At 46.0% G+C, this 26,682-nt stretch overlaps 1 protein-coding gene across 9 annotated transcripts in view; it reads right to left on the bottom strand.

Moving 5' to 3' along the window:
- LOC147624169 (isoamylase 2, chloroplastic-like) overlaps nucleotides 1-26,682 on the bottom strand; it is a 221,221-nt gene that overhangs the window by 14,828 nt on the left and 179,711 nt on the right. For all 9 annotated transcript variants that reach the window (XR_015269057.1, XR_015269058.1, XR_015269056.1 and 6 more), the window contains exons 12-15: nucleotides 16,102-16,204; nucleotides 15,838-15,953; nucleotides 15,538-15,604; nucleotides 15,217-15,417 (exon numbers count right to left, since the gene is read on the bottom strand). Coding sequence is in view for 6 of the 9 variants with exons in the window: in XM_086819095.1 (XP_086675221.1) it covers nucleotides 15,217-15,417; nucleotides 15,538-15,604; nucleotides 15,838-15,953; nucleotides 16,102-16,204 (487 nt within the window). In the remaining 3 variants the exon portion in view is untranslated. The remainder of the gene's footprint in view (nucleotides 1-15,216; nucleotides 15,418-15,537; nucleotides 15,605-15,837; nucleotides 15,954-16,101; nucleotides 16,205-26,682) is intronic.

Below are 26,682 nucleotides of genomic sequence, written 5' to 3'. Positions count from 1 at the left end.
CTCCACATGTGACAACTCTAGAGGAGTAGCCTAACACATCTAATACTAGAACCTCGGGTCTATGCTCCTCATGGTCTATGATATGCTCATCAACATGTGAAGTGTCATCCCCATGTGTAACTAGGGACGTATGACTAGCCAAATGATCATGACTAGTCAAATGTCCATCAAGATCATCGGATGCATCACTATGGTCATCTAATGTATCCCCATGATCACTAGGAATAGAGATAGGTTGCTCTGTGATACTCGTAATGCTCGATGTACTCGCTGCCATGCCTACCTCCCAAGATCATGTCCTCATGATCTAGATCACACACATTATTGCTACATACATCATCATCATCATCATGCATGTGTATGTCATCATGTGCACATGTATCACTATCATCAGGTGTGTATGTGTCATGATGTGCATGTGTATCACTATAATCACGTGCGCGCCTCTGTGATGTATATGTGTATATAATACATCATCATCATGATCTGAATCTGTGTCAGTGTCAAATGCATCCTTAGGAACATAATCATGGCGGCTCAAGAGTGTGGGACACTTGTATAAGTGGCCAAAGAAAGAATCATCCAATGCGAACAATGCTGAACCCTCCGTGTCAAAGTAGCAAAGAAGTCGCCATGTACATATGACTTAGACCATCTGGTATGAATCTCCTCCTCATCGAATAAATGCCTCTGATGGCTAGGCACCAAACTCTCAAGCTCGAACAACCAGCCATGTCATGAATATGCCACCTCGTAATAGAAGTCGATGAATCGGGATCTAGAGGTCTAAGCCTTAATGTGCCGAAGGTATGTGTGAATGTCGCAAATGAGATGTACTTCCTGACACAAAGTGGCAACTCGTGATAACGAGCGTAGAGCCATGAAGACAATGCATGCGCGACCCTCGGATCTGAGATGCTGTCAAAGTGATATCGATGACGAAGATGATGTGTGGTGTGTCGGTCATAAGAAGGATAAAAATAGTAAGAATTACCCATAGCTGTGTGTGAACACCACTTAACTCCAAGGGTGAGCAAGTCTACAAAACACAGTGTATGAATAAGCCCAAAGTGCGCTATGGCATGTGAACAAGGAATGGTAAAGCACAAACAGCTCACACCGCGTGTGAATAACCGCAAATGATGCGCTAATGCGTGAAAAGAATACTATGGACCCAAATGTGCGAATAAAGCCCACAATGTGCTAATGTACGTGAACACGCCCCATAAAAGCCCTAAGCATGTGAACACCTCACACAAATGCGCTTGTGTGTGAACAAGATCCAAAATTGCATAGGAATCACCACACAAGTGCCCAAAATCATGCAAATCCAAACCATAGAGTAGGCGTGTGTGAACAACGGCTAAAAATCCCCAAATCTACCCACTACGTGTGAGAACACCACAAATACTCTACACGTCCAAGCCGCCCACTATGTGTATGCGTATATACACCCCAAGTCCCCAAGGTGTGTGGGAAATTACAATACGTAATATGGTCACAGTATATAAAGACTGTGGACAATGGGAAGGTGTGAAAAGGTGGCTCTAACTTCTTTTAACGTGTGGTGAACTTCTTTTAACGTGTGGTCCAATGCCTCCAAACCCTAACTTTAGGGTTACCTTCTTTCCCTCTTACATTGTCGTGTGATTCCAATGCCTCCAAACCCTAACTTTAGGGTTACCTTCTTCCCCTCTTATATTGTCGTGTGATTTTCTTCGCAAGCTCAACTCTGCACTAGTTTTGCCCTTTCTCACCACCAGCTGCGAGTTCTGCATTGTTGCCCTTTCTCACCACCGGCTGCGGGTTCTCCACTAGTTTGACTCTCTTTCTCACCACTGGCTGCGGTTTCTGCACTGAAGCTTTGTCTCAGCTCTGTACTGCATGCTAGGCGGGTTTTTGTGGCTGATGCAGACCCTAGCTAGAGGATGCCATTCATCTACGTTGATGATCTCAACTCAAAAGCACACAAAACTGCCCCAAATTGATGCCAACGACCAGTGTTGCTTGCTTTTCTTCTTGCTCTCTTGCCTCGCTTGCCTCGCTTGCCGTATACGCCCGCCTTTTAACCGACTGGCTGCGGCATCTTTCGCACTGTGCTGGCAATTGCACAGTTCACTTGATGTGATGGGTTGCCTTCTTCTCACCACCTGGCAGCGACGGTTTTGCCCTTAGTTGGATTGGTCCCTCTCACCGCCTGGTTGCAGCTGCGATGGCTGTGGCTAGGCAGGTTTGGCTGAGGCTGTTTGCACTACAGTTGTGGCAAGGCTCTCCTTCACCATGACGACCAGCCTGTGGCTTAGGCTAATGCCTTCTGCAAATCAGCTCTATGATGCCTAGAGACCCTTAGTCTCCAGATGGCTAGAGCCACTGTTTTTCCTGTTGATTGTTTACTGTATTTGCATGCAATTGATAAACTGTAAGCTTTTGTTTACTCTCTATACAATTGAATTCTGTGAGTTGTTTGCTTTGCCCACAATGATGATTACGTTGTTATATTTTCTGATAGAAAATATGTGATTCCCTGTTATGAATGCTTGCAAATCTGAAGTATGCTTTTGTTGCAAATGAACTGTGTAAAATGCTTGTTAATCAATTTCCAAATTGGCTGTTGGATGGCCGATTCCATCCCTCTTTTGCTTGCTATTTTTTTCACTGTTTACATGGTTGTCTGCATGCATATGAAACCCTCAAAACTGGCATGCCTTGACTTCATTGCATGTGAATCCTCAAAGCCTGAGTGTTTGCTTTGCTTGCATGTGACAACCTTAGCCAATTGCTGATTGCTTTGTATGTTGCTACCTTAACTAGCTAGGTTAGAGACCACTCCTTGTGAAACCTAGCATGCTGCAATTCCTGATGGCTGCCAACCAATCAATGGTTGGTAGTCTTTTCCCAACAACCAACACAACCACAAAATCCTTGGGTGTACAGAGCACACTGGCTATGGCCAGAGGATTGGGTTCGACTGTCTCACTGGGGCTTATGAAAAAAATCAAACAGTTAAACAATCTCCTCAAACCCCAAAATGCATATACCTTCTCTGCATGCATGAATTTTGTCTTGCATTTCATCATTGTGTCATGCATGTGTCCTCTTTGCACCAAAAGACATGCATACATCATTTTGCATCAAACTGGCATGAGTTTCCTTGCATTCATCGAGCTGCTTGCAAACTGTCTTCTTTGTTGCAAATGTTCAACACTTTCTTTGCCAAATTTTTGCATAAAATGGCACAAGATATACTCTGTTTTGGTGTAGACTCAAAGTAGAACAATTTTTGTACTAGATTTTGAAATATTTTTTCTCCAAACTTTGAAGTCTTGCATAAGTTTTCAAGAAATTCAACTTTAGAACAAAATTAGGGTTTCGGCAAACTCATTGCAGCATTCTTGCTCCATATTTTGAAGAAAATTGAGTTTCTGCACCAAACTTTGGAAAATCTGCACCAAACCTTGGAAATCTGTACTAACTGCACATAAAATCTTAAAATCTCCAACTAGTATAGTAGTTCTGCACAACTCTACACTATACTCTTCACACTTTCCCAAAAAGATTGCACATTTAAACTCTGCACAGGAATCTGTAATACTCTGCACATCAATCTACACAGCAATCTAAAAACTCCGCATAGCAACCTTGATTCTCTGCACAATAATTGTAATCTGAAAAGTTTGCACAATAATCTAAAAACTTTGCACAACAATCAAGAATCTCTCCAAAAATGCAAAGATTTCAAAAGATCTTGCAATTGATAGGAGGAAACTAGGGTTTGTGTGAGAATTTGATGAGAAAAGACTTTGATTCATGCAAAAATTCTCTAAAATCAAGAAGATTTTCAAGAACATCAAGAAATGCAAGAAAATGCATTTTGAAAACTTTGGAAATTCCTAATCTGAAAATGATTAACACTAATTATAATCAAGGAAATGCATTATGAAAAACTGGATTAACAGTAATCCGAAAATGATTATCACTAATCATGATCAAGAAAATGCATTCTCAAAATTGGATTAAGAATAATCTAAAAATGATTATCATCTAATCACTCTCTAAGCAAGGATCTAAGCCAAGAGCTTTGATACCAATTAAAATGGAGTGATCATAAGCTGAGATTTGGAATAATCATTATGCTGATTAACATGCAATTAGCAAGAAATCATGCATAATGCCTAAGTGATTTAGCCTTTCACCAAAGAATGGAAATAGCCTTCCATAAGCCAAGATTGGAAGCCATAAGGGCTCCAAGAGTCAGGATGACTAATATCAAAAGACATCAAAAGATGTCAAAAAGTCAAAAAGGGTACAATGATAGTCCATGAGCCCCCTTTTATACTTGAACCCATGACCAAGGTCCTTGGTTGAGGAACAAGTTGAAGAGCATACAAATCTGGTGGTAGACGAAGAAGATGTAGTAGAGACATCCATGACACTAGAGAAAGCTCTCAAAGTGATGACAAATCTTTTTCTTGAAGAGGAAGATTACGACAGGGCTTTCAAAGTCCTTTTCCATTTTGCACGAGTTCTTTGCCCAGGCAGTCCCCTAAATAATCCTTGTTTATATGTTGTAAGCCTTGTAGCTATAAAAGGCTTTGTTTTTCACTTATCCCTACTTAGAGCCACAGGATTTGTCTTTGGGTAGATTGATGTAGGCACAATCATGTATGGTCAAGCTCTTCTATCAGGCCTAGTGAGGTTATAACAATAATAACCCATGTTTCACTTATATAGTGCCCACTACTGCTATAAATAACCATCTTGTTATAAATAGCCAGTACACATGGATTTATTAATAATAACCTTAGCCGCCTGTATTAGCCTTCTTTCTCCTTATCCCAGGGCTCCCCTAAGCCTACTGGATAAGGCAACTGATCTTGAGGATTGCCCTAGGTGCGTAACATGAAACCCCTCCTCAACCAGGAGTTGCTACACTGCCCATGATGTGTCATGGTTCTTGAAACCGGCCTCTGATGGAAACCAGAGTGCGGTAGGAGCAATCACCCGTCCACTTGTAGTCTAGATGAGAAACAAAACACAGATTGGGGCTAGAGTGCCCAAATCTGAAAACACAGCGACACCTGTTGGCCCCAAAGCTTGGCGCCCCTTGCGGTATTTCTTTATGGTTGAGTTGCTACACTGCCCATGATGTGTCATGGTTCTTGAAACCGGCCTCTGATGGAAACCAGAGTGCGGTAGGAGCAATCACCCGTCCACTTGTAGTCTAGATGAGAAACAAAACACAGATTGGGGCTAGAGTGCCCAAATCTGAAAACACAGCGACACCTGTTGGCCCCAAAGCTTGGCGCCCCTTGCGGTATTTCTTTATTCAATTAAAATAATATGTATGGCTGAGTACAACACAAAAACCAGCCAAGAGTTTACACCTGTAAGTCCAATCTGACTGCCCACAAATCCTTCTCAGCACAGAGGATCTATGCACACAGATCTGTGTCCTCAAGCAACACACTGTGCCTCCCTCTGATCAGCCAAGTTCACAAAGCAGGCCAGCCATGGGCATACATCTGGCATAACTCAAGAGCATGATACATCTTCTCAGCTCAAACACACATATGCTGTTCAATCCCTGTCTTAATCCCTTGTCAATCTGCCATACTCCTTCTCTCACAAGGAGCCAGATAACACATACCTGTAGCAGACATCAAGCAATAGAAAGAGAGATAGATGAACAGAGTCAAGGCTTACCAAGTTCAGCTCGTGAAACAACACTGGAGGAAGCAACAGCACTAATCTGTGCCTGCAGGCACTTGAATCCACAACCCTGCTTCACACGTGTGCTTGCACTTGCCTCTATCCTCCTCCTGATGCTCACTCTTATGCTGTCCTTGAAAAGTACAGATCTGAAAATCAGCACTGTATCCGACTATACCGCCTCGGGATACGTGCCAGGCGTTGTACTTGCATAAACAGTCTGCTGTCCACTTCTGTACCTGCCTGAATCAGCATACACAGTTCTGTCCAGCACCCTAGGAAGCGCCGCCTGCACCAGAACTTGCTGTATCTGACTGCCCGTACACTGTACGGCAGTCGTACAGTAGGGTATGGGCTGAAAAACAGACTGTACAGCCTGTACAGGTATTCTGCGCAGAGTTTTCAGCAGCTGTACTGTGCGCCGCCAGCAACAGAGGAGAAAGAGAGAGAGAGAGAGTTTGCCCAGTTCTGGCCGTACAGTGCTGTACGGCTGATTCTACTCAGAAAAACAGCTACAGCCACAGCAAAACAGCCGCCTTCTCCTTTCTCTTGAGCTTTTCCACGCTAGTACACAAGCGCATGAGGGCTTCTCCACTTTTGCTACACGACTCCCCAAAAAGGGAAGAGAGAGAGAGAAGAGAGAGAAAACTCCTCCCCAATTTAATCCCTAGGGCCCCAACTTAATAAGTTCCTAGGGCCACTAAGGCCTAGGGGCAAACTCCAATAAACATTAAAACTTAATGTTTTTAGTTTCCCCCTTCACACCTAGGGATGTCCACACATCTTAAACACTGTCCGGGCACCCCCCATGTGAATCATAAAATATTCTGACTCTGCAACCACCATGCCCACACTTGTCCTGCTCCATTTTCACAGGGCCATGACATACCCCCCTCTTGAAAGATGGCAAGCGTCCTCGATTGCATTCTGGTGATGCATCAAAATATCCAAAGTGAAATATACAATATGGCAAGATCAGCGTCCCAATCTCTCTGAGCCATACACATGTATCAACATTCACTGCAAACCAATGGCATAGTAATAGTCCAAGTTGTATACCACTGTGAACCATACATATCCACAAAAATCTCCATGTGACTAGTACACATATATCATAGAAGTCCCATAAACAGATGTACTGTCAGCCTCAGTACCTTCGGATGAGATAAAATCTGCACCAAGCGACCTCTAGATGTCATCTGAGCCTGTCTGTATCAAGGGAGTGGAGGTGCTACCCCCCTCTTGAGCATCAGGTAATGCTCCAGACCCATGCTCTGCTGAACCTGAATGAGCCACAATAAGAGTCGGCTCTAACTCAAAGGCATCGAGATAAAGCTGCAAAACCTGAGGTGAATCTGTTAAGTCACCTTCCTCCATCCACTTCGCATCCATCGGTGAATAGTTCTTGAACTTCACAAGATAGCGACGGGAAACTTTACCTCGTACCTTCCTTTCTTTATGTGCCAGTATCTGCTCTGGAATCAGAACCTCATCAAGTTCCTCAACTTCCGGCTGAGCCTCATCTGATACATCCTCAGGCACATCCCCACGGAAAGGTCTAAGAAGACTCACGTGAAAAGCATTGTGAATCCTCCAGTGATCTGGTAACTTCAAACGATAGGTTACCTCACCAATCTTTTCCAAAACCTGAAAAGGCCCATAATATCGCATGCTCAACTTAGGGAATAAGCGCTCTTTACCCTTCATTTTCTTGAGTCTAGCCTTTTCAAAGCGCAAAAGAACCCAATCACCCAATGCAAACTGCAAATCACGTATGTGACGGTCTGCGGCCTTCTTTTGCTTCTGCTGAGTTTTCTGGGGGGCCAACTTAACTCTCCGATAAGCTTCATCCAAGCTCTCCACATACTGATCAGCCTCAAAGATCTTATCCTTTGTATGCAAAATGGGTGGTATCTTCTTCCCTCCTTCTACAACCTCCTCTTCAGTACAGTAAAAACACTTTTGAGCATCTCTCAAAGCCTGTCTTTCCTCAGAAGTCCTTTTGGGCATTGGCAACTTCTTATACTTTGTCTCTGTAGACCCTTTAGCATCACGAGAAGCATGCCCAAATTTTTCAGCTTTCTTGCTCAATTTCTTACTGCCCTTAAATCCAGATGAACCACCTGTGAGTAACGCATTAGCTGTCATAGCATTTTCAATCATCTGTGACATGTTCGTTACTCTTGTCTTTATACAGTAATCTCGTACCTCCTTGGGCAGCCCACAACAATACTTCTCTACCTGCTCAGATAATGGCACGGCACGATAAGAAGTCACTAGGAGAAGAGCTTCCCAAAACTTCTTGTTATAATCCTCCAAACTATCACACTTTGAAGCATCTAGCTTGTGCCATGCGGTCATAACATCCACCTCAAATGTAGATGTGAGCCATACGGAAGAGAAAACCTGTTTAAATTGGACCCATGTGGTGGGTGCTATGCCCTGCAAAAGAAGAGTAGACCACCACTGCAAAGCATTGCCCTTGAGAAAAGTGGCAGCTTTCCTCACCTTCGAGGACTCTGTGTAATTCCCACCAGAAAAAGCAGCATCAAACTGCTGTAAAAAGGTAAGTGCCTTCAATTTATCCTTGGCCCCACTGAAAGTGTCAAACTTCACTGCAGCTCCCCCTTCCTTGTAATCCTTCGCCTTGCCCAGAGGCGTTAGATTATCATATGGAAGTGGTTTTGTGAGATTGCTGCCCCCAACATTCATACCCATCATTGGGTCAACATTTCCCATTCCAACACCAGGCATACCATACATCCCAGCCATGTTTCCATACATTCCATTATGCATACCTGGCTGCATGCCACCAAACATATTGCCTTGCATCCCAGGTTGCATGCTTCCAAACACATTTCCTTGCATACTGGACTGCATACCACCATACATATTCCCTTGCATGCCAGGCTGAAAATTGGCTCCAAAAGGCCCATACATACCCATGCCTCCCTGAGGATAACCCCCAGTCATGGATTGAAACACCGAGCCACCACCAAAGTACCCTGGATGCATGTTCGGCTGAGGAATAGGTGGCTGTCCATAGAAGGAACTCTGTGGGTTAGCACCAAAAGCATGCTGCATATTCAGAAACTGGGCAGGAGATGGATCCTGTGGAGTGGTACCACTATGACCCTGAGAAAGATTCTTTGAACGAACCTTCTTCTTCTTTTTCTGGGGCTCTGTGCGGGGCTCTGAGCGAGATCTCAAAAATTCAGCAAATCTCTCACTCTGAGTGAGCTGCATAAAAGTATCCATAACACTAGCCAAGCGATCTTTGAACCGAGCATCATCATCCTCTTTACCATGCACATCTTCTGGCTGTGTTACATCCTCATAAGGCTCAGAAGACTCTTGCTCTTCTTCTTCTTGATAGAAGTACTCTTCCTCTGTATCAGACATGATTGCTGAATTTTCAGCGATGGCTTTCTCCAAAGCAACCACGAGCTCACCCCCTTCAGAAAGTTGATGATTGGTCCCGGCAACGGAACCTTGACACCGGCCTCTGATGGAAACCAGAGTGCGGTAGGAGCAATCACCCGTCCACTTGTAGTCTAGATGAGAAACAAAACACAGATTGGGGCTAGAGTGCCCAAATCTGAAAACACAGCGACACCTGTTGGCCCCAAAGCTTGGCGCCCCTTGCGGTATTTCTTTATTCAATTAAAATAATATGTATGGCTGAGTACAACACAAAAACCAGCCAAGAGTTTACACCTGTAAGTCCAATCTGACTGCCCACAAATCCTTCTCAGCACAGAGGATCTATGCACACAGATCTGTGTCCTCAAGCAACACACTGTGCCTCCCTCTGATCAGCCAAGTTCACAAAGCAGGCCAACCATGGGCATACATCTGGCATAACTCAAGAGCATGATACATCTTCTCAGCTCAAACACACATATGCTGTTCAATCCCTGTCTTAATCCCTTGTCAATCTGCCATACTCCTTCTCTCACAAGGAGCCAGATAACACATACCTGTAGCAGACATCAAGCAATAGAAAGAGAGATAGATGAACAGAGTCAAGGCTTACCAAGTTCAGCTCGTGAAACAACACTGGAGGAAGCAACAGCACTAATCTGTGCCTGCAGGCACTTGAATCCACAACCCTGCTTCACACGTGTGCTTGCACTTGCCTCTATCCTCCTCCTGATGCTCACTCTTATGCTGTCCTTGAAAAGTACAGATCTGAAAATCAGCACTGTATCCGACTGTACCGCCTCGGGATACGTGCCAGGCGTTGTACTTGCATAAACAGTCTGCTGTCCACTTCTGTACCTGCCTGAATCAGCATACACAGTTCTGTCCAGCACCCTAGGAAGCGCCGCCTGCACCAGAACTTGCTGTATCTGACTGCCCGTACACTGTACGGCAGTCGTACAGTAGGGTATGGGCTGAAAAACAGACTGTACAGCCTGTACAGGTCTTCTGCGCAGAGTTTCCAGCAGCTGTACTGTGCGCCGCCAGCAACAGAGGAGAAAGAGAGAGAGAGAGAGTTTGCCCAGTTCTGGCCGTACAGTGCTGTACGGCTGATTCTACTCAGAAAAACAGCTACAGCCACAGCAAAACAGCCGCCTTCTCCTTTCTCTTGAGCTTTTCCACGCTAGTACACAAGCGCATGAGGGCTTCTCCACTTTTGCTACACGACTCCCCAAAAAGGGAAGAGAGAGAGAGAAGAGAGAGAAAACTCCTCCCCAATTTAATCCCTAGGGCCCCAACTTAATAAGTTCCTAGGGCCACTAAGGCCTAGGGGCAAACTCCAATAAACATTAAAACTTAATGTTTTTAGTTTCCCCCTTCACACCAAGGGATGTCCACACATCTTAAACACTGTCCGGGCACCCCCCATGTGAATCATAAAATATTCTGACTCTGCAACCACCATGCCCACACTTGTCCTGCTCCATTTTCACAGGGCCATGACAGTTCTCACATCATGGTTGAACTTGGCAGCTGGAAAAACAAATGTATCTAGAGTGCCCCTTCGCGAGGGCCGCAAACTCCTGGAGGCATCCACATCTCCATAGGTTTGTGGAGGCTCTAGCATGCTAAGACAGGTCCCCACTCTGCCTAACCATCCTTCTAGTCTTCCACAAAAGATAAGCTTGGGGGAGTTGAAGATAGGAGGGGTCCCTTTGGACTATATATACCTTTTCATTCTTCCACACTACCTTTGCATGTGGGATTACTTGGCATCCCTTTTCCCGTCTTGCAATCCCTACCATGTTTAGGTTCAGGGTTTGCACAATGCAACTAGGAGCTAGGGTGTATGGAAGGTAGCCATGGTGTGTATGAGAGAGAGAAAGATAATGCTCAAGAGAGAAAAATTGTGCAACTCAATGATGATTGATAATAGCCTTCACCAAATGCATTGCTTTTATAGCTTGGAGGTTCATCTACCTCATAGACTCACATTTAATGCATACTTATCCACCCAACAACAATAAGAGTGGGTTCACACATCACAAAAACACCTATAGGGAGTGTTCACACATAGGGACGCATCACACAAACACCCACAGGGAGTGAGCATGCCGAAGGACTAGCATGGATCTGTGGGAGTCAAACCTTCGACCTTGGCTTGGGGGTGGTTCGAAGCATAGAACCTATGGTTGGGAGGTGAGCTAGCTTGCACCCCTCTTAGGGGGTTTGTACTAATTAATCGTGTTTTGCGTTTAGGAGATCCGTGGGGATTTGACACTTGGTATCAAGGGAATATCATATGGGACAGATTGATGTGGTAGGCTAACCTGAAAGTCACTGTCCTTCAGGTAGGAGTCTAGTTATGTCAAGACGGGATTGGAAAGGAATTGATCACTCTTAACCTTATGTCTAAATGGGATTTTGTATGGAGTGTATCCTAGTGGTATGAGGTGCTAGGATTTGCTACATGCAAGGTTTCTGGATACATCATATTCCTATTTGGTGGATTTCTAGATTGAGGGAAGTGGCAGTTGATTTGAGAAATCAATTACAAGAAGGAAGGAAGAATGAGACTTGGATTGCAGATCATCGGAGAGAGTGTTATGTTGTTGCTTAGCATTTGCAACTATGATGGGGTCTATATGTTTTGGGTAAAGCGGTTATGCTTTGCCAGATGTGAGGTGAAGCTTTTTTGCTTCGTAGAGACAGTTCTGATGGATCCTTGCTTACGCACATATATTTTGTAGAGATCTAGATTCAGACCAAATTTTGCTGATATTGAAATTAGTACGTTTCTCAAATAGATTTATTCTCCCGAGAAGATTCACTTTGTATGCCGAAAGAGATTGCTAGCAATCTTAGGAAATCTTTCAGAAGACTTGTAAGCTGACGAGTGATGGATTATAAGACATATATGGGGTATGGGATGCTAGGATGTATCACATGCATGGGTTTATAGGGTTCCCTCGAGGCAAATTGTTTAAGCTTCTCATGGGATAGTTAGGATTGATGGATGCCTAGTTCATGGGGTGAGTGCACTAGTCTCTGATATAGCAGATGTCCAATTCATTAGCCACACCTTTGGCGTGGCAGATGTAAGGTTTATGGGCCATGCCTCTGACAAGGTAGATGTCCACTTTTTCAGCTTTTATGGCTGTTATCCAAAGCTCTGTAGTGAGGTATTGACTCATGGAATTATACTAGTTCAACCTAGTTCCAGTAGAGAGTGTCGATGTTGGCAGATTTCGCTTGCATCTTGATTACCCTGACACAGTATGTTGAGTTTGGGGTTCCTACTCATGATGATTGTTCTTCGTCTGTCAGGCAGAGAGGATAAATCAATTATGGTGGAACATTGCACATGTTCAACACCGAGAGATCATTTGATTGCTGATGATAATACTGAATAGGCTACATTTGGTATGGGTGTCAACATGACACTCAAGTTTTCCTTCAGAATTAGAACTTGAAAATGTAGTTCTAGGTGTAGTCCTAGAAAGAATTGACCTGTAGTATAGCTAATCCCACACTCATGCATTTGGAAGAGGATATGGTGTAGTAAGAGAGTTATATCATGGGTGTTTTGGCTTGAACGGTGCCTTGATAGGAACACTTGCAGAGGTCATTTATGACGAGAGTGTTCAGATATCTCATAGTTATGTGGAAAGTATTATTTTTACTATCCTCTAGGTACAAGGAATTACCCAACCCTGATAGGATAGGTAATTTAATTGGTGACGACAATTGTCTCTGTGATGTCAAATTATCCGATTCCTTGGGAGTTGGATTGAGGGATTGTTGTGTTCCTCATGACTCCGGTTTGAGTTGGTCTATTTTTAGTTCCACTGAGATAGTTGTAGGAACAATGATTGCAGATTTTAGTCAATTCCTATAGCAACATTATAAGTGGAAAGTGCATGAATGGTGAACCAGATTATGGAGTCAGTTGTCACATGTAGTTTGAGCTTCCCCTATTTATTTCCAAGAGTGGGAATATCTTTGACTTGAGAGGGACAGTTGCTAGTTTACAACATAGGTTTCCCAGTTTTCTTTCTTAGACAGATTTTGTTTCCAAGAGTGGAAATGTCTGAGGCAAGGAAATATGTCACGTATCTAGTGCTAATCTTCGAGCTTAGTGGCCTAATCCAATAGGGTTAGGGGAGCCCTGGGATTAGGAGAAAGCACGCTAATACAAGAAGCTAAGGTTATTATTAATAAAACCATGTGTATTCTCTATTTATAACAAGATGATTATTTATAGCAACAATGAGCACTATATAAGTGAAACATGGGTGTAAATTGCACCCACCTTTTCACACTTGGCATCAACTACAACCTGCATCAAAGCAACCCTCAATCCAAAGCAAGCTGGTTGCTCCTACGGCTAGGGTGCTCACATATTTCCTTGGTCACCTAGGTCTGGTGTCTTGTTGGTCTTTTGGCAAAGTGATCTAGAGGCAATCACTACCCCTTTTTTTTGGGGGAAAGATCCTTCTATTAGTTAAAAGTCAAGCATCCAAAGACTAAATGTACATGCTGAGAGCCCTCAAAAGAGGTGAAGAGAATATATGGGGATGGTGGTTCTATCCATGGTTGGCGCACTAGGAGGGACTATCTCATGGGGGGGGGGGGGGGGGGGGGGGGGGGAGGGGGGGGGAAGCCAACAAGAGGTCTGTAATGCCAAGAGATCTCATCGTCCCTATCAGAGAGATAGGGACCCTAGTGCCATGTGCACAAAGAAGCATCTCGCCACATACGCATGCGATCGGATCCACCTTGAAGCTTCCCCATTGGCCATGGAGGGTATGAATGATATCAATCCAAATGGAGCAGATGGACTCAGCTTTTTGTTTTTTTGTTTTTTTTTTTGGGGGTGGGGGGGGGGGGGTTGAAATGCCCTCAATGACCTCGCTATTGCAACGGGCCTGCCAAATATGCCATGCAACAATGCTGTTGATGATCTCCCATCTCTAACAAGTGCTTGGAGAACAAGTCTCTGAAGATAGAATGTCTGTATCGGCCTCTATCACCCAGGCTACTGCCCCCACGTGATAATGTGTGGAGCAGCCTGCACCCTGGGTGAAGGCCTTGAACACGGCAGAGGGTAGCAGGAGGGCTGCAGAGAGGTTCACAGGAAGCAAAGAGGGCGGGGCAAAGGCGGATGAAGGAGGGAAGGCGGAAGAGGAAAAAGATGGAATGAGGGCAGGCGGAAGAAGAGGAGGCAGGAGAAGACAGTTAAAGGAAGGCAGGGGGGAATGGAAGAAGAGGGGACGGGGGCATGAAGGCGGGCAGAGAAGAGAAGGTGGACAGGTGGGCAGTGGCCAAGGGGATGGCATGCGGTGGGATGGCGAAAGAGGGAAGAAGGCGTGGGAGGTGGGGGCGCAGGCCATTTAGAGAAGGAGGGCCACAGGCATGGTGAAGACAGTGCACAGGAGGGGGGGGGGGGGGGGGGGGGGGGGTTCACGTGTTCCAGTCATGGATGCAGCAGCACTCCCAAACATTAACACCTTAGCCTTGAATTGTACCCACCTTTTCACTCTTGGCATCGTCTACACCGTGCATCCAAAGAAACCCTCAATTCAAAACAAGCTGGTTGCTCCTTGGGATCACATGCTCGCATATTTTCTTGGTCACCTAGGTCTGTGCCTCCTTGGACATTTGGCAGAGTGATCCATGTACGGTCACTACCTTAAAGAGATTAGGAAGTGATTCTCCATCAAAAGTTTTCCATGGAGGAGCACTCTAAACAGCACTCTTTGATTTTCAAATAAGGCCTAGATGCAAAGAGGGCCACCCTGAACTGATCTTAACTGGGAATCCTATGTGGCACCTTCCAGTGACCCATAAAGTTTTTGAATGAGTATCTTAACTTTGATTCTTGAGCAGGTGGATATTATGGGTTGCCCATGCCACACTTGGAAAGATTGCCTGCTGCAATCTTGGTAGACAATGAGAATTCCCATTGAGGAGCTCATACATGAGCCTTGGTCATGGCTTTAGTGTATCTTGTCACATTTGAAACCAGGTAACTTGTGTCCTCAAAATATAAAATGATAGAAAAAAAGGAAGTCCCATCCATACCTTACTAATTCTTGTGAAGGGGGAAGAAGTATCTGCAAAAAGTTTACTCTTGGACAGCAATGGATCAAAAGATATTGCCTCAACAAGCAATGGCCTGCTTAGCTCCTCGCCATGAGGTCCTTTGGTGAGTGCTGATGCATTTGCAAAGCAAAATCCATCAACATGATACTCTATTACCCAATGCCGAAGGCTATCTAGTATCTGTCATAAAGCAAACAAAAGGGATTTCGATCTCAAGTAATCAATTTGCCCACTTGAACTTGTTCTCAGTTCTGGCAAAGAAACTAAGTTTCTTGAATTGTGATAATGCTCATTGCTCACCATAGTTTGTACAACAGGGTGATTACAGTTGAAAGAATTGTCTGCTCCCAATTCTGATCCTGTAACTCTGAAAAGAAATACCCTTCTTAGGGATCATTAAACACAAATACAACATCTATCAACTACAAGCAGACAATCTGCTTTTCATTCAAGTGATAAGGATGAGCACTTGTCCTCATGAAACCTTCACATTAAGCTAAGATAATGTTACATTGAAGTAAATATTTTCAAGAAAATTATCCTCATTGCATCAGCTTGTTTAAGATAATGTAAGAATAGATAGGCATAACAATGAATAACCTGCCATTTTGATCTAAGATGTAGTAGGTTGCGTTATCTATGCCACGAAACGATATGGTTTCAGGCGCTTCATCATTGTTCTCACCAGTATGAGTAAAAACCACATCAAGTAGCACCTGCCCACAGAAGATCCAAAAAAAGGGTGCAAAACCGTGTGTTGAACTGGATAGTGTTGGCACAATACTTCTCAAAAAAACTAAGATGAATTCAGAACTAAAAGAGTTACCATAAAATTCAGTTCAAAATCAAATGCCTCAGAGGTACCTCTATTCCATTTTTATGGAGTTCTCTAATTGTTCTCTTGAGGGAGAGACTAGATGAGAGGCTTGTATTCAAGGGCCCAAAGCAATCCATAGGTGCAAAGAAGCTGGCAAAAGGAAGCAAAATCAAAATGTAGTTAGAACCTTACGTTCACACTCACCATGCCAGTGTCAACACACTTTGCACTCCAAACAAGAGAGGGGTTCTCATCAGGCCTGCCTTAAATTTTCTTCTTATGATGTTTCGAATAATTTCCACCATGAGAAACAAAATGTCTTTACAATATCGTAATGTAACAGCGGGGAGAATGTCTTTCAACCAGTTGACTGGTCACAAACTGGACCGGTGTGTTGCAGGTGAGGTATATTAACGTCCTCAAAACACCCAGAGGGTCTATGAGACCGAAGAAATGAAATGATATATTAACGTCTCTAAGAGGCCATAGTGGCCTATGAGACCAAAACTGAGAGTATATCTGAAGTTGGTGTCTCATCAAAGAGAACAACTAAATGAGACTAAAAAGTACAATAAACTGATTGTCCTACAGTTATAAGAACAGAACTGTAAGACTCCGAGATGATACTGAGTAGAAAATACTGGAAAATACTGAAAAATGTATATCAGGTAGATCCATGTATGCTGATCAGTTGAAGTGTTGCCCTCTCCTTAGATCAAGTATCTCCGCCATGGGGCTGTCTAGAATGGAGAGGTCGTAGAAGCGAGGTAGAAGAGAGAGAAATGAAATGAAATGAAATGTTATATTAACGTCTTCAAAAGGCCATAATGACCTATGAGACCAAAAGTTACATCATGGTGGATCTGATACAATGTCTGGATAAAAAAACCCAGAAAATGAAAAATAAAGATGATACTACTGGCACCTAGAAAATGAAACTGGAACTGGAATATAGCGAGGGGGGGGGGGGGGGGGGGGGGGGGGGGGGGGTACGCTATGGAGGTGAGTGGAATATAGTGAGGGGATACAATATCATGTGGGACGGAGGGGTACACTATGGAGGTGCCTCCATCTCATAAAAAATGTGCCGCATCGGACACTGGCGGATCTCCTCAATATCCTCTGTGGTCAGCACCCTGACTGGGTGTCCCGCATGCCTCGCAAGAATAATCCGAATCTGCCGTTGCAACCTCCGTCTATGCTGGGATGCCCCCCTCCGTAGTCGTGGGCGTCTGGACCACCCAAGCTCAATCGCACGATCAATCAGTGTACCCCTGGTGTGGGCGGTATCCATGTCCTGCTGCTGCTGTGGTCCATCTGGCGCAGTGATGGCTGGACTAAAGAAATCTGTAATGTGCCTCTGAGTCTGGCTCTCTGTGCGCCTAAGTAGGCTATCTCTATGTCTCCGCAGCTCAAGCAAGAACAATCCCAAACACCTCTGGTCCTGGTACCCCATGACTCTGGAAAGTGGTCCAAAACCCTCTCTGAATAAACAGTGGAAACGACCACGTATCTCATAGTATGCAGTACAATGGCATATATAATGCAGCTCTGTCTCTGGCTCCCCATGGCATACTCGGCATATCCTGGCCTCAGCTGGTATACCTCTATATCGGCCAATCTCAATCTCAAGCTGGTGTGAGGATGTGTGAATCTGACCAATAGCACATCGTACTGCATGAGACAAGTGTACATCCATGTAACTGGGTCTGATCACCAAACCATCTCCTGTGAGCTGAAGAAAATGCTCTCTATAGAAAGCCATCTTCGTGCCCAGCTCCTCAGTCGGCTGTATCCATGTCCTCCTAATGTCCAGCTGAACTAAATCCTGACGGATGAGTCTGGTAATCTCTGTCCGTGTGAGAGTGAGAGAGGTTGCCTCCAGAGAATACTGGAAGGGAGGCAATATGTCCATGCTAAAACCATGTGCCTGGAACCAAGATGTCATCTGTCCATACCAACAAGCCGTGTCTCCCTGTAACGCTAACTGTCGGGAGGACTCCAGGGCGAGGCGTGCATATCTGTCTCGGGGGAGATCCCAAAAGCCATGTATGTAGGAGACTGATCTCGTAAGAGCCTCAATCACCAGAGGGGCAGCCGCCAGCTCTGCTTGAATAATCTCATGAGGTACCAGGGCCTTGGCTCTAATAATCCTAGCAATCATAGATACCAAAGGCCTCTCCATACCTCTCCACCCGCCTGCGCTGTGATGGCCCACTGAAGGTCCCCATATCTGCACTCCATAAAGCATAGCTGATGTCACTAGAGTGTCAAAAAGCCAAAGTTTCGTTCGAGGTTCCTGAAACTAAACCTGCGAACACATCCTCTCCAAACCACCCAGGGCTGCATGTGCTCTAGTCAATCTAGTCTCTGCTGCTCTCCTCATCGAAAACACTGGCCCACTGAATACTACCCCAAGATATGTATATGCATCTGTATACTCCACAATCTCTTGCCCATATGTAAATGTGGAAGCTGATCGCCTAACCCACTGTGGCGTGGTGTTAAACACCATAACCTGGGTTTTGCCAAGGTTGACAGACAATCCACTATCATGTGCAAACTCATGTAAAGCATCCAGATGACGCTGCATACCCTCAGGGGAATCAGAGATCAACACAATATCATCAGCATATAACAATAGTGGGATCCATGTACCTGCTAGCTGGGCTCCTCTGTCCCCCAATCTCTCAATGTAGTCAGAAGCCTCATCCACATACATACCAAACAGTGAAGGAGATAACGGGCAACCTTGCTTCACTCCTATAGTGGAGTGAACCAAAGTAGAGACCCCCTCTGGGGTGCGTACCTGTCCAGCAACTGATCTATATAAAGCCATAATCCCCCATATGAGCTCTGTGGGTACCCCCATCTCCTGTAATCGCCTCATCAATCTAGCTCTGGGCACTGTATCAAATGCTTTGCGGAAGTCCACAAAGCTACAATAAATCCGTCGCCCATGCGACCTGCCCTCCTCAATAATGGCCCGCAGAGTCAAGATGTGGTCAAGAGTAGAGAAACCTCTCCTGAACCCTGCCTGTCCCTCTGCTCGAATGCCAAGTCTCTCTGCCCATCTACTCAACTGCTGCTCAAGAATGGATGCATACAATCGTGCTAGTGTGTGACCAATCATAATAGTGCGATAATTCCCTGGCTCCATAGGGTCCCCTGACTTGAAGATAGGCACGATGCTGGACCTACTCCAAGTCTCGGGTAAGCCTTCGCACATAGCACGATTGAACATCACTGCTAGAAGCTCTGCCAGCATGTCTCTCGCATGAATAAAGTGCTCAGCGACCAATCCATCATGATCATATGCTCTCCCAGTCTTCATCCTATCAATGGCCTTCCTTACCATCTCTGCGGTAAAGAAAGTACATGTCTGTGGGCATGGTGCTGGCGGGTCAGGAAAAGGTGTCTGTCCAGGAACTGTATATAGAGATGCTGCATAACTACCCCAGACCTCTGTAGAAGTGATGGCCAAAGCAGGGGAGGACTCATGAAACAGACGCCAAGCCTCCCTCGAATCCTGGCTCAAGAACAGCTGGTATAATTCCTGCTCTAGCTGAGCAAGGAAGGCCCGCTTCTTCCTTCGCACAAGACATCGGAAGGCAATACGTGACTGTCGGTGAGTAGTGACTCCCAAAGCAACCTCCCGCTGCAGTCGGGCTCTGGTCTCTCTGCACTCCTCATCATACCAGCTGTTCTGGGGCATACATCTAGAACGCTGTCTCTGTCCAGGCTGAGTATGTGGATATGCCTCTCTCGTTGCATCATGTAAAGTCTCTGTCAGTATATGGGTCAACTCCTCCAAAGGTCTCCCTGGCTCCTCTGTGTACAGACGTTTATAAATCCCATCTGTGTAGACAACATCAGTCTCTGAGGTAAAAGTATATCGAGTGTGATCTGCCCCTCGTGTCCTCTGAGCTGTGGTAAAGTGAAAAGAGATAGTCAATGGTCAACAGTGCATGATCCACTACTACCCCAATGGGCCGAGATCCAACTGTGAAGTCCTCAATGCATGAAACAAAGCTGGGCATAGCCATAACATAATCCACTGTGCTAGCACCATGTCTATGTGGAAAGCAAGTAAATCCAGCTGCTGACGGAAACCTCTGCAAGCCATTAAGTATGGCCAACCCATGTGCAGTCCCCATATCTACCAAATATCTCCCATACTCTGTGCACTCCACATCCTGTGAGCGTCTGTCTAATCCCATATCCAGAGTGTCCAGCTCTCTCAGCATCTCCTCCGAGGTATCTTAAAAGGCTGTCTGGCGGTTGCCCGTCCGGGCATTAAAGTCCCCTAACAGGATGATGTCTCCATCCCTAGAGAACTCCCATATGTCATCATCTAGCACAGAGAAAGGAGACTACCCTCTAGGTGCTGCATATGTCGATGTACTAGGAGCAAAATAGCATATGGCAATATACAGGAATCTGCCTGTGTCGGCCCTCAGTCTCACCCACATATATCTGGCCTGATCATCTCTCCGAATGATGTGTAGAAGTGGTTGCAGCTCCTCCCTGAAAAGAACTGCCACCCCTCCTCATCCTCTACTACTGTGTACCGATCTCGTCCCTACTCTGCAAGCTGTCTCCCATCTGTATCCTGTCACCTGTGGCATCATCTGACCAGGAGCCTGGTGAGTCTCCGAGTAGAAGACTATATCTCTATCTCTAAAGCTGTCCTCAAAGGCACCTACATCAAGTCTGAGGGATCCATTGCAGTTCCAGGCTGCCAGCTTTAATTTGGTCCCATAGGTCTCGCACCGTCATGTAGAGCGTCGCTCCACGATGACCACCCTCCCTTCTCTATAAAATGCTATCTTTCCCTTTTCTCTTGCCGCTCTAATCTCTGGCATAACTTCCTTCATATGTGCAAGCTGTGAAAGAGTAAGATCATCACCAAGAAAAATGCCTGTATTCTTTAAAGTGGGTCGTCTCTTCAAGAACTCCTTCTTCGCCTCAATAGAGGGGAAGCGAAGTATGAGAGCTCTTTCCTTTGATGTTTCCCCGTTGCCTCCGCTTTTTTTGCCCACTCTCCAAGCTTTTGCGTGTGCCGGACTGTCAATCCCCATCAACACCATAAGCTCTTTCACCTCTTCTTCAACTTTATCCCTGTCTTTAAGGCCGGTAATCCTCACATGCAAAGCACGTGTACGTCTTCGTTGTTCCTCTTCCAAAGTCATGTTAATGATTGTAGGTGTAGGGGTTGTTATCTCCTTACCTTTACCCTTCTTGGCGACCTCTATCCACTTCTCCGCTTCATCCATCTTCTTTTGCGTCTTGGTGATGACTTCCACCCATGAGGAAGTCTTTGCTTCATATTGCTTCTCTTCTTCCTTAATTGCCCGTACTTGTTCTTTGATAACCTTGAGCTCTTCTATCATTGATGGCTGAATTTCACCTTCTTCAAGTCCACCATTTGCCTTGGCCTCTGCAAGCTCCCTCTGAAGAGCTGAAATTACGCCTTTGAGCGTGTTGACTTCCCCGTGAAGGTCTTTGACTTCCGCTATGAGGTCCTCCTCCTCCTCTTTCCACCGCTTACCCTCATTGAATACCATTTGGAGAAAGTTGGCTTTCTCCTTCCACCATCCCTCCATCTCTGCCTTCCATTCCTTCATTTCCTTTTCCACATTTGTTATCCTCTTGTTTGTGACCATAAAGGTCGCCTTCATCGGGTTGCTTAAGGGGGAAGCCATGGAAGAAGCGAGAGAGAGAGAGTTATGCTGCTGCCTTGGGGGCCTGAGCAAGGGTGGGTGGGGAAAGGGGCGCACACAGTCTAACGGATAGATAGACTGTCCATTGCCAGCAGAACTGTGCGGCGTACAGGGCAGCAGGGGGGAGCGAAGCAGGCGGCGCTAACAGGGCGGCGGAAGCGAGCAGGCGGGAGGGGGTGACAGAAAGTTTGAACAGAGAGGGGGCGGCGAACAGCAGGCGGGAGGGGGAAGCGAAGCAGGCGGCGCTAACAGGGCGGCGGAAGCGAGAGAGAGAGAGAGAGAGAGGGGGAAGCGAACAGCAGGCGGGAGGGGGAAGCGAAGCTGGCGGCGCTAACAGGGCGGCGGAAGCGAGAGAGAGAGAGAGAGAGAGAGCCAAAAGTGTGGTATCCACAGAGAGACAGAGAGAAAAGAAAATATATATTAACGTCTATGGAAGGCCAGATGGGCTATGAGACAAATCTGTATACAACAAGTCCATGTCCTGAGTATCATGGAAAGAACTGAAATGAAAACCTAATCCTAGTCATATGCAGCTCACTATGCAGTCACTGTCTAGCATGCTATAGATGTACAATCATGATAGGTGGTATACTACTAATTCCACCCAGTGGAGGTGGTGGGGTGTAGTACATACATGGGGCATGGGGCGAGGAGGACTCTCACATTTGTTGTGCCCTGGTGTAGTCTCTTGACTCTCTCCTCCATACCTCTGCAGTATCATGCCTGAATCTGGGCAAACTGGGCTTGATGGAGTAGTGGTGGTCTGCGTCCGGGTAGTCGCGGTCTCCTGGCAGCTCTGATCTCCAAGGCTCTCTGTAGTGAGAGCCCTCGTTGGGAGGTAGATGATACACGGGGAGGGGGGTGTGGCTTGCTGATAGGCCTAAAGAAGCTGGTGATCCGTGGCTGGGATCTCTAGCTCTGCACCTGTAGAAGCCTCTCTCTATGTCGGTGTAGCTCAAGGAGAAAAAGGCCTAAGCATCTCTGATCAGGATACTCCATCACCCGGCTAAGTGGGCCACAACCCTCTCTGAACAAGCAGTGGTATCTCCCTCTGATCTCATGATATACACGGCATCTGCATATGTAATGCTCCTTTGTCTCTACCTCTCTGTGGAATAATCTACATACTCTGTCCTCTCTAGGGGTCCGTGCTGCTCTCCCTGCCTCAATCTCCAAAGTGTGAGAGGAAACTCTAATTAGACCAATAGTCATCCTCATAGCGTGAGACGTGTGTACATCCATATAGCCTGGGCGTCTGACAAATCCATCCTCTGTGAATCTAAGGAAATGATCTCTATAGTACTGCATCTTGGTGGGAAGGGGACCCGACCAAGTCTCCCTGGTGTGCATGTGGATCAAATCCTGTCTCAGCACTCTATTCCTCTCCTCTTGGGAGAGTGTAAAGTATGGGGAGTCATCATCATACTGGAAGGGCGGAAATCTATCCATGTTGAGCCCATGTGCTGAGAACCACTCATCTACTGTGGCATACCATGATGGGTGATGGCCCTCTGTGGCAATACTCTGTGAGGACTCCATGGCCAAGCGGGGTAGTCTCTCTGGACCCATGCTTCTGATGCGTGTGATGTAGGCTATGGTCTGAAATAGAGCCTCTACCACCATGGGGGGCACCTGCAAGCTCTGCTATGACGATCTCATGTGGTACTGATGGTTTGCTGCGAATCATCCTAGAGATCATGAGAGAGAGAGATTAACATCTTCAAAAGTCCCAATGAGCATATGAGACCAAAAAGTAGTACAATGTTTGCATGAGAATACTGAATCATGGAAAATTGAATACTGAGACAAAAAAGTAGTACTGAATCTATGCTCTGAGAACATGTGAATACAGGGGTGTAAAGATGGCAAGTACACCATCATAAGATAAGGTTGTCTCCCCCCAGTGCAGATCTGAAATGATGTGTAGCATTATCCTTCATCACTGACTCTAAAGATATTTCAATCTCATTGTCCGTTGAATACTGACTTGCAGTATCATCTGAAGATTCCACTTCTGATTTATTCTCATCATGGCTCGATGGATTGGTTTTGGTAGTTAATCCCTCTTGAAGGGGACCGGGGCGGAGCACGCACATAGGAGAGAGAGAGAGAGAGAGACCCAACAACCTCCCACTTAAAGGCCGATGTGCCTTTAAGTGAGAACCCACTACCTACTAGCCTACAACTAGTATGTACAAGATGGACGAGATACGACGGATCTCATCCCACACCTACGGGCTCACTGTGTCGTAGTGCATCCGGCTCTCCGAGCAGACCAATGCGCGGTGGAAGCCATGCAGAGATATCACCCATCTCTGCATCCTGTCTGCGAGAGCTCATGCACTCATGCAGGTATGTAGCAATGACCTGCATCTCTCCCCCATGCTGAATGTCCGTGGAGTCAGCCACCGCACGGCTCACAACTCCCACTGCAAATGCGCCCACGGCAAATGCAAGCTCGGGTCTCGACATGAGTATCTCATACATGAGACTCCCGAACGCTGATGCTACTCTAGCTATCTCGCATAGCCTCACCATGTCAGCCATAGCTGACGCATCAGGACTGGACTCTGCCACATATGAATGTGCTAGCTCTGGGGTACTGGCCAGTGTCCCCGTATCCACGTGTCCTGGAACCATGTCAGAAGCATCGTCATGCTCTGACTGTAGCATCTCATCTGACATCAGCATGTCAAGAAATGACTGCACTACCGAAGCATCATCGGCATCTAAACCAGTCATCTCCGCCATCACACATGATGACTCGCCCTGTGCATCCATAGAGGACAGATGCTCCACATGTCCATCAATAGACATCTCATGCACTGGCTCCTGTGTCACATCTCGTGACTGCTGCCCCTGTAGTGCATCTCTAGAGCAAGCACTGCTCTCAACATGTCCCACGCTGGACAAACCATGCACCTCGGGCTCTGTATGCTCGACCACTGTCTGAGCATCACCATGCAACTCATCTGCAAAAGAAATGCGTCTAGAGTCGCGCTGTCTGCATGAAAGGAGTATCACTGAGACCAGACCATCTCGTATCTGAGTGACATGCAAAGGGTATACTAGGTGACTCCTCGCACCTCTCGCTATGACTAGCGAGCCACACTGCATCCGAAACGAATGCTCATCGAGTAAAACTTTGCACCCTTGGTCACTCAACTGTGAGACTGAGATGAGACTCTGTATGAGTCCCGGCACATAACGTACATGACGAAGCGTATACGATGCACCACTAGGCAAAGACATGCATACATCTCCAGCACCCTCAATGTCATACACTGAGCCATCTGCCAGCTGCACACAACCAAGTCTCCCACTAGAAAAACCACTAAACCAGTCACGCTGCGGAGTGACATGAAAAGTAGCATGCGTATCTAGTAACCATCGTGGAGATAATGTGCAATCGACAGGCTCAAAATACGATGAAGGAACACTAGTGAGAAAGGTGACCTGACCGTCACACTGATACTCAACCGCTGAGTCAATCTCGCTGTCAACTGCTGTCAATGCCAAACTAGCATCACGACTCCGTCGTCTCTGCTGCCTCATACGCCTGAAGCAACTACGTCTAATATGCCCCATATGACCACAATGCCAACATCTCTGCTGTCGACGTGATCTAGATCTCTGTCTCTCATGAGTATGAGACCTGCCTCTCACATGAGGCGTCTCAACCACAGCCATCCCTCTACCTGTAGCATCTGTACCATCTAAACGGGCAACAGCATGGTGGGCAATCTCCGAAGCCATGACTGTCCACAAACAAGATAGACAAACTGCTCGAGTACAATATACTCTCCTACCCGAGAGTAGTGTGGCTGTCAATGTCTCCCACCTGAACCAAACGCGTCCAAATGTATAGAGACAACTGTAAGATGCTCTCAACTAGCGTGTGCTAGCTCAACCGAGCATCCAATGCACATGCACGGATTTTGCAAAAAATCCGGCAGGGTCTCCCTTGTATCTAGGAGAAACCCCCAACTTGTCTACACGACGAACTAGATGCAAATGTGCATCCAACAATGCCAATATGGCTCCAACAAAGCTCACACACTTTGTTTACATGTACAGATGTCACACTTTGTTTACATGCAAGAGGCGGTCATGCATCCAACAATGCATACATGGCATCCAATAAATGCCCACGCTGTAACTGAGCTCAAGCACGAGCTAACCGTGTCACAAACCTGCCTTAACTGCATACAAAAGTGCATCAACAACTACCTGTCATGTTATCCAAAGGACACATAAAGCGCATCCATATGGGCATCCAAAACTGGGCATCCAAGTGTGGGTAATGATGACAAGAGGATCACACACCTCTCAAACTGTCACCCACACCATCGGGCATCCAAATGGTACTGTCCGAGAGAACTCTCGACCGGAATCACTGGAGCAATCGCGCATACAAGGCACCAACAACCGCTCACCCTCGATCTATACGAGGAGCATAAATGGGCATGCAACAACAAAGCACATGGCATTCACATACGAGGCATCCAATGATGCATACGAGGCAACCGTGCATAGCATCCAAGCGAGGGCATAAACGAGGATCAAATTCCTCTCACAAGCAGCACCACATGTAAGTATACATGTAACAATCTCTGTGTCGAACCTGAGCTAAACCAAGCTCACAAGCTGTTGAGAAGCTGTGTCCTGCAAGAGGTCAAAACACTCTCTAATCCGAGAGCAAACTGCTGCCAAAACACTCTCACCACAGAGCAAACATGTGCGGAATCCTCAACGCACAACCAAATCCCGCAGCAAGGTGGACTCTGCGAATTTCCTTAGCACTTGCGAACTGCCTCTTGTATGAGCTGCTCACGGTTTTGCTCCTGGCTGCCCACGCACACTATCCACTTGTCTCAAATCTGCACCTGCGAACATTGGGACACT

Source organism: Cibotium barometz, chromosome 25 (genome assembly GCF_041138505.1).
Source record: "Cibotium barometz isolate CiBa-2024 chromosome 25, ASM4113850v1, whole genome shotgun sequence".
Lineage (NCBI taxonomy): Eukaryota > Viridiplantae > Streptophyta > Polypodiopsida > Cyatheales > Cibotiaceae > Cibotium > Cibotium barometz.
The sequence above is the reverse complement of the archived record's forward strand: the minus strand, read 5'-3'. Positions and strand labels throughout refer to the sequence as shown.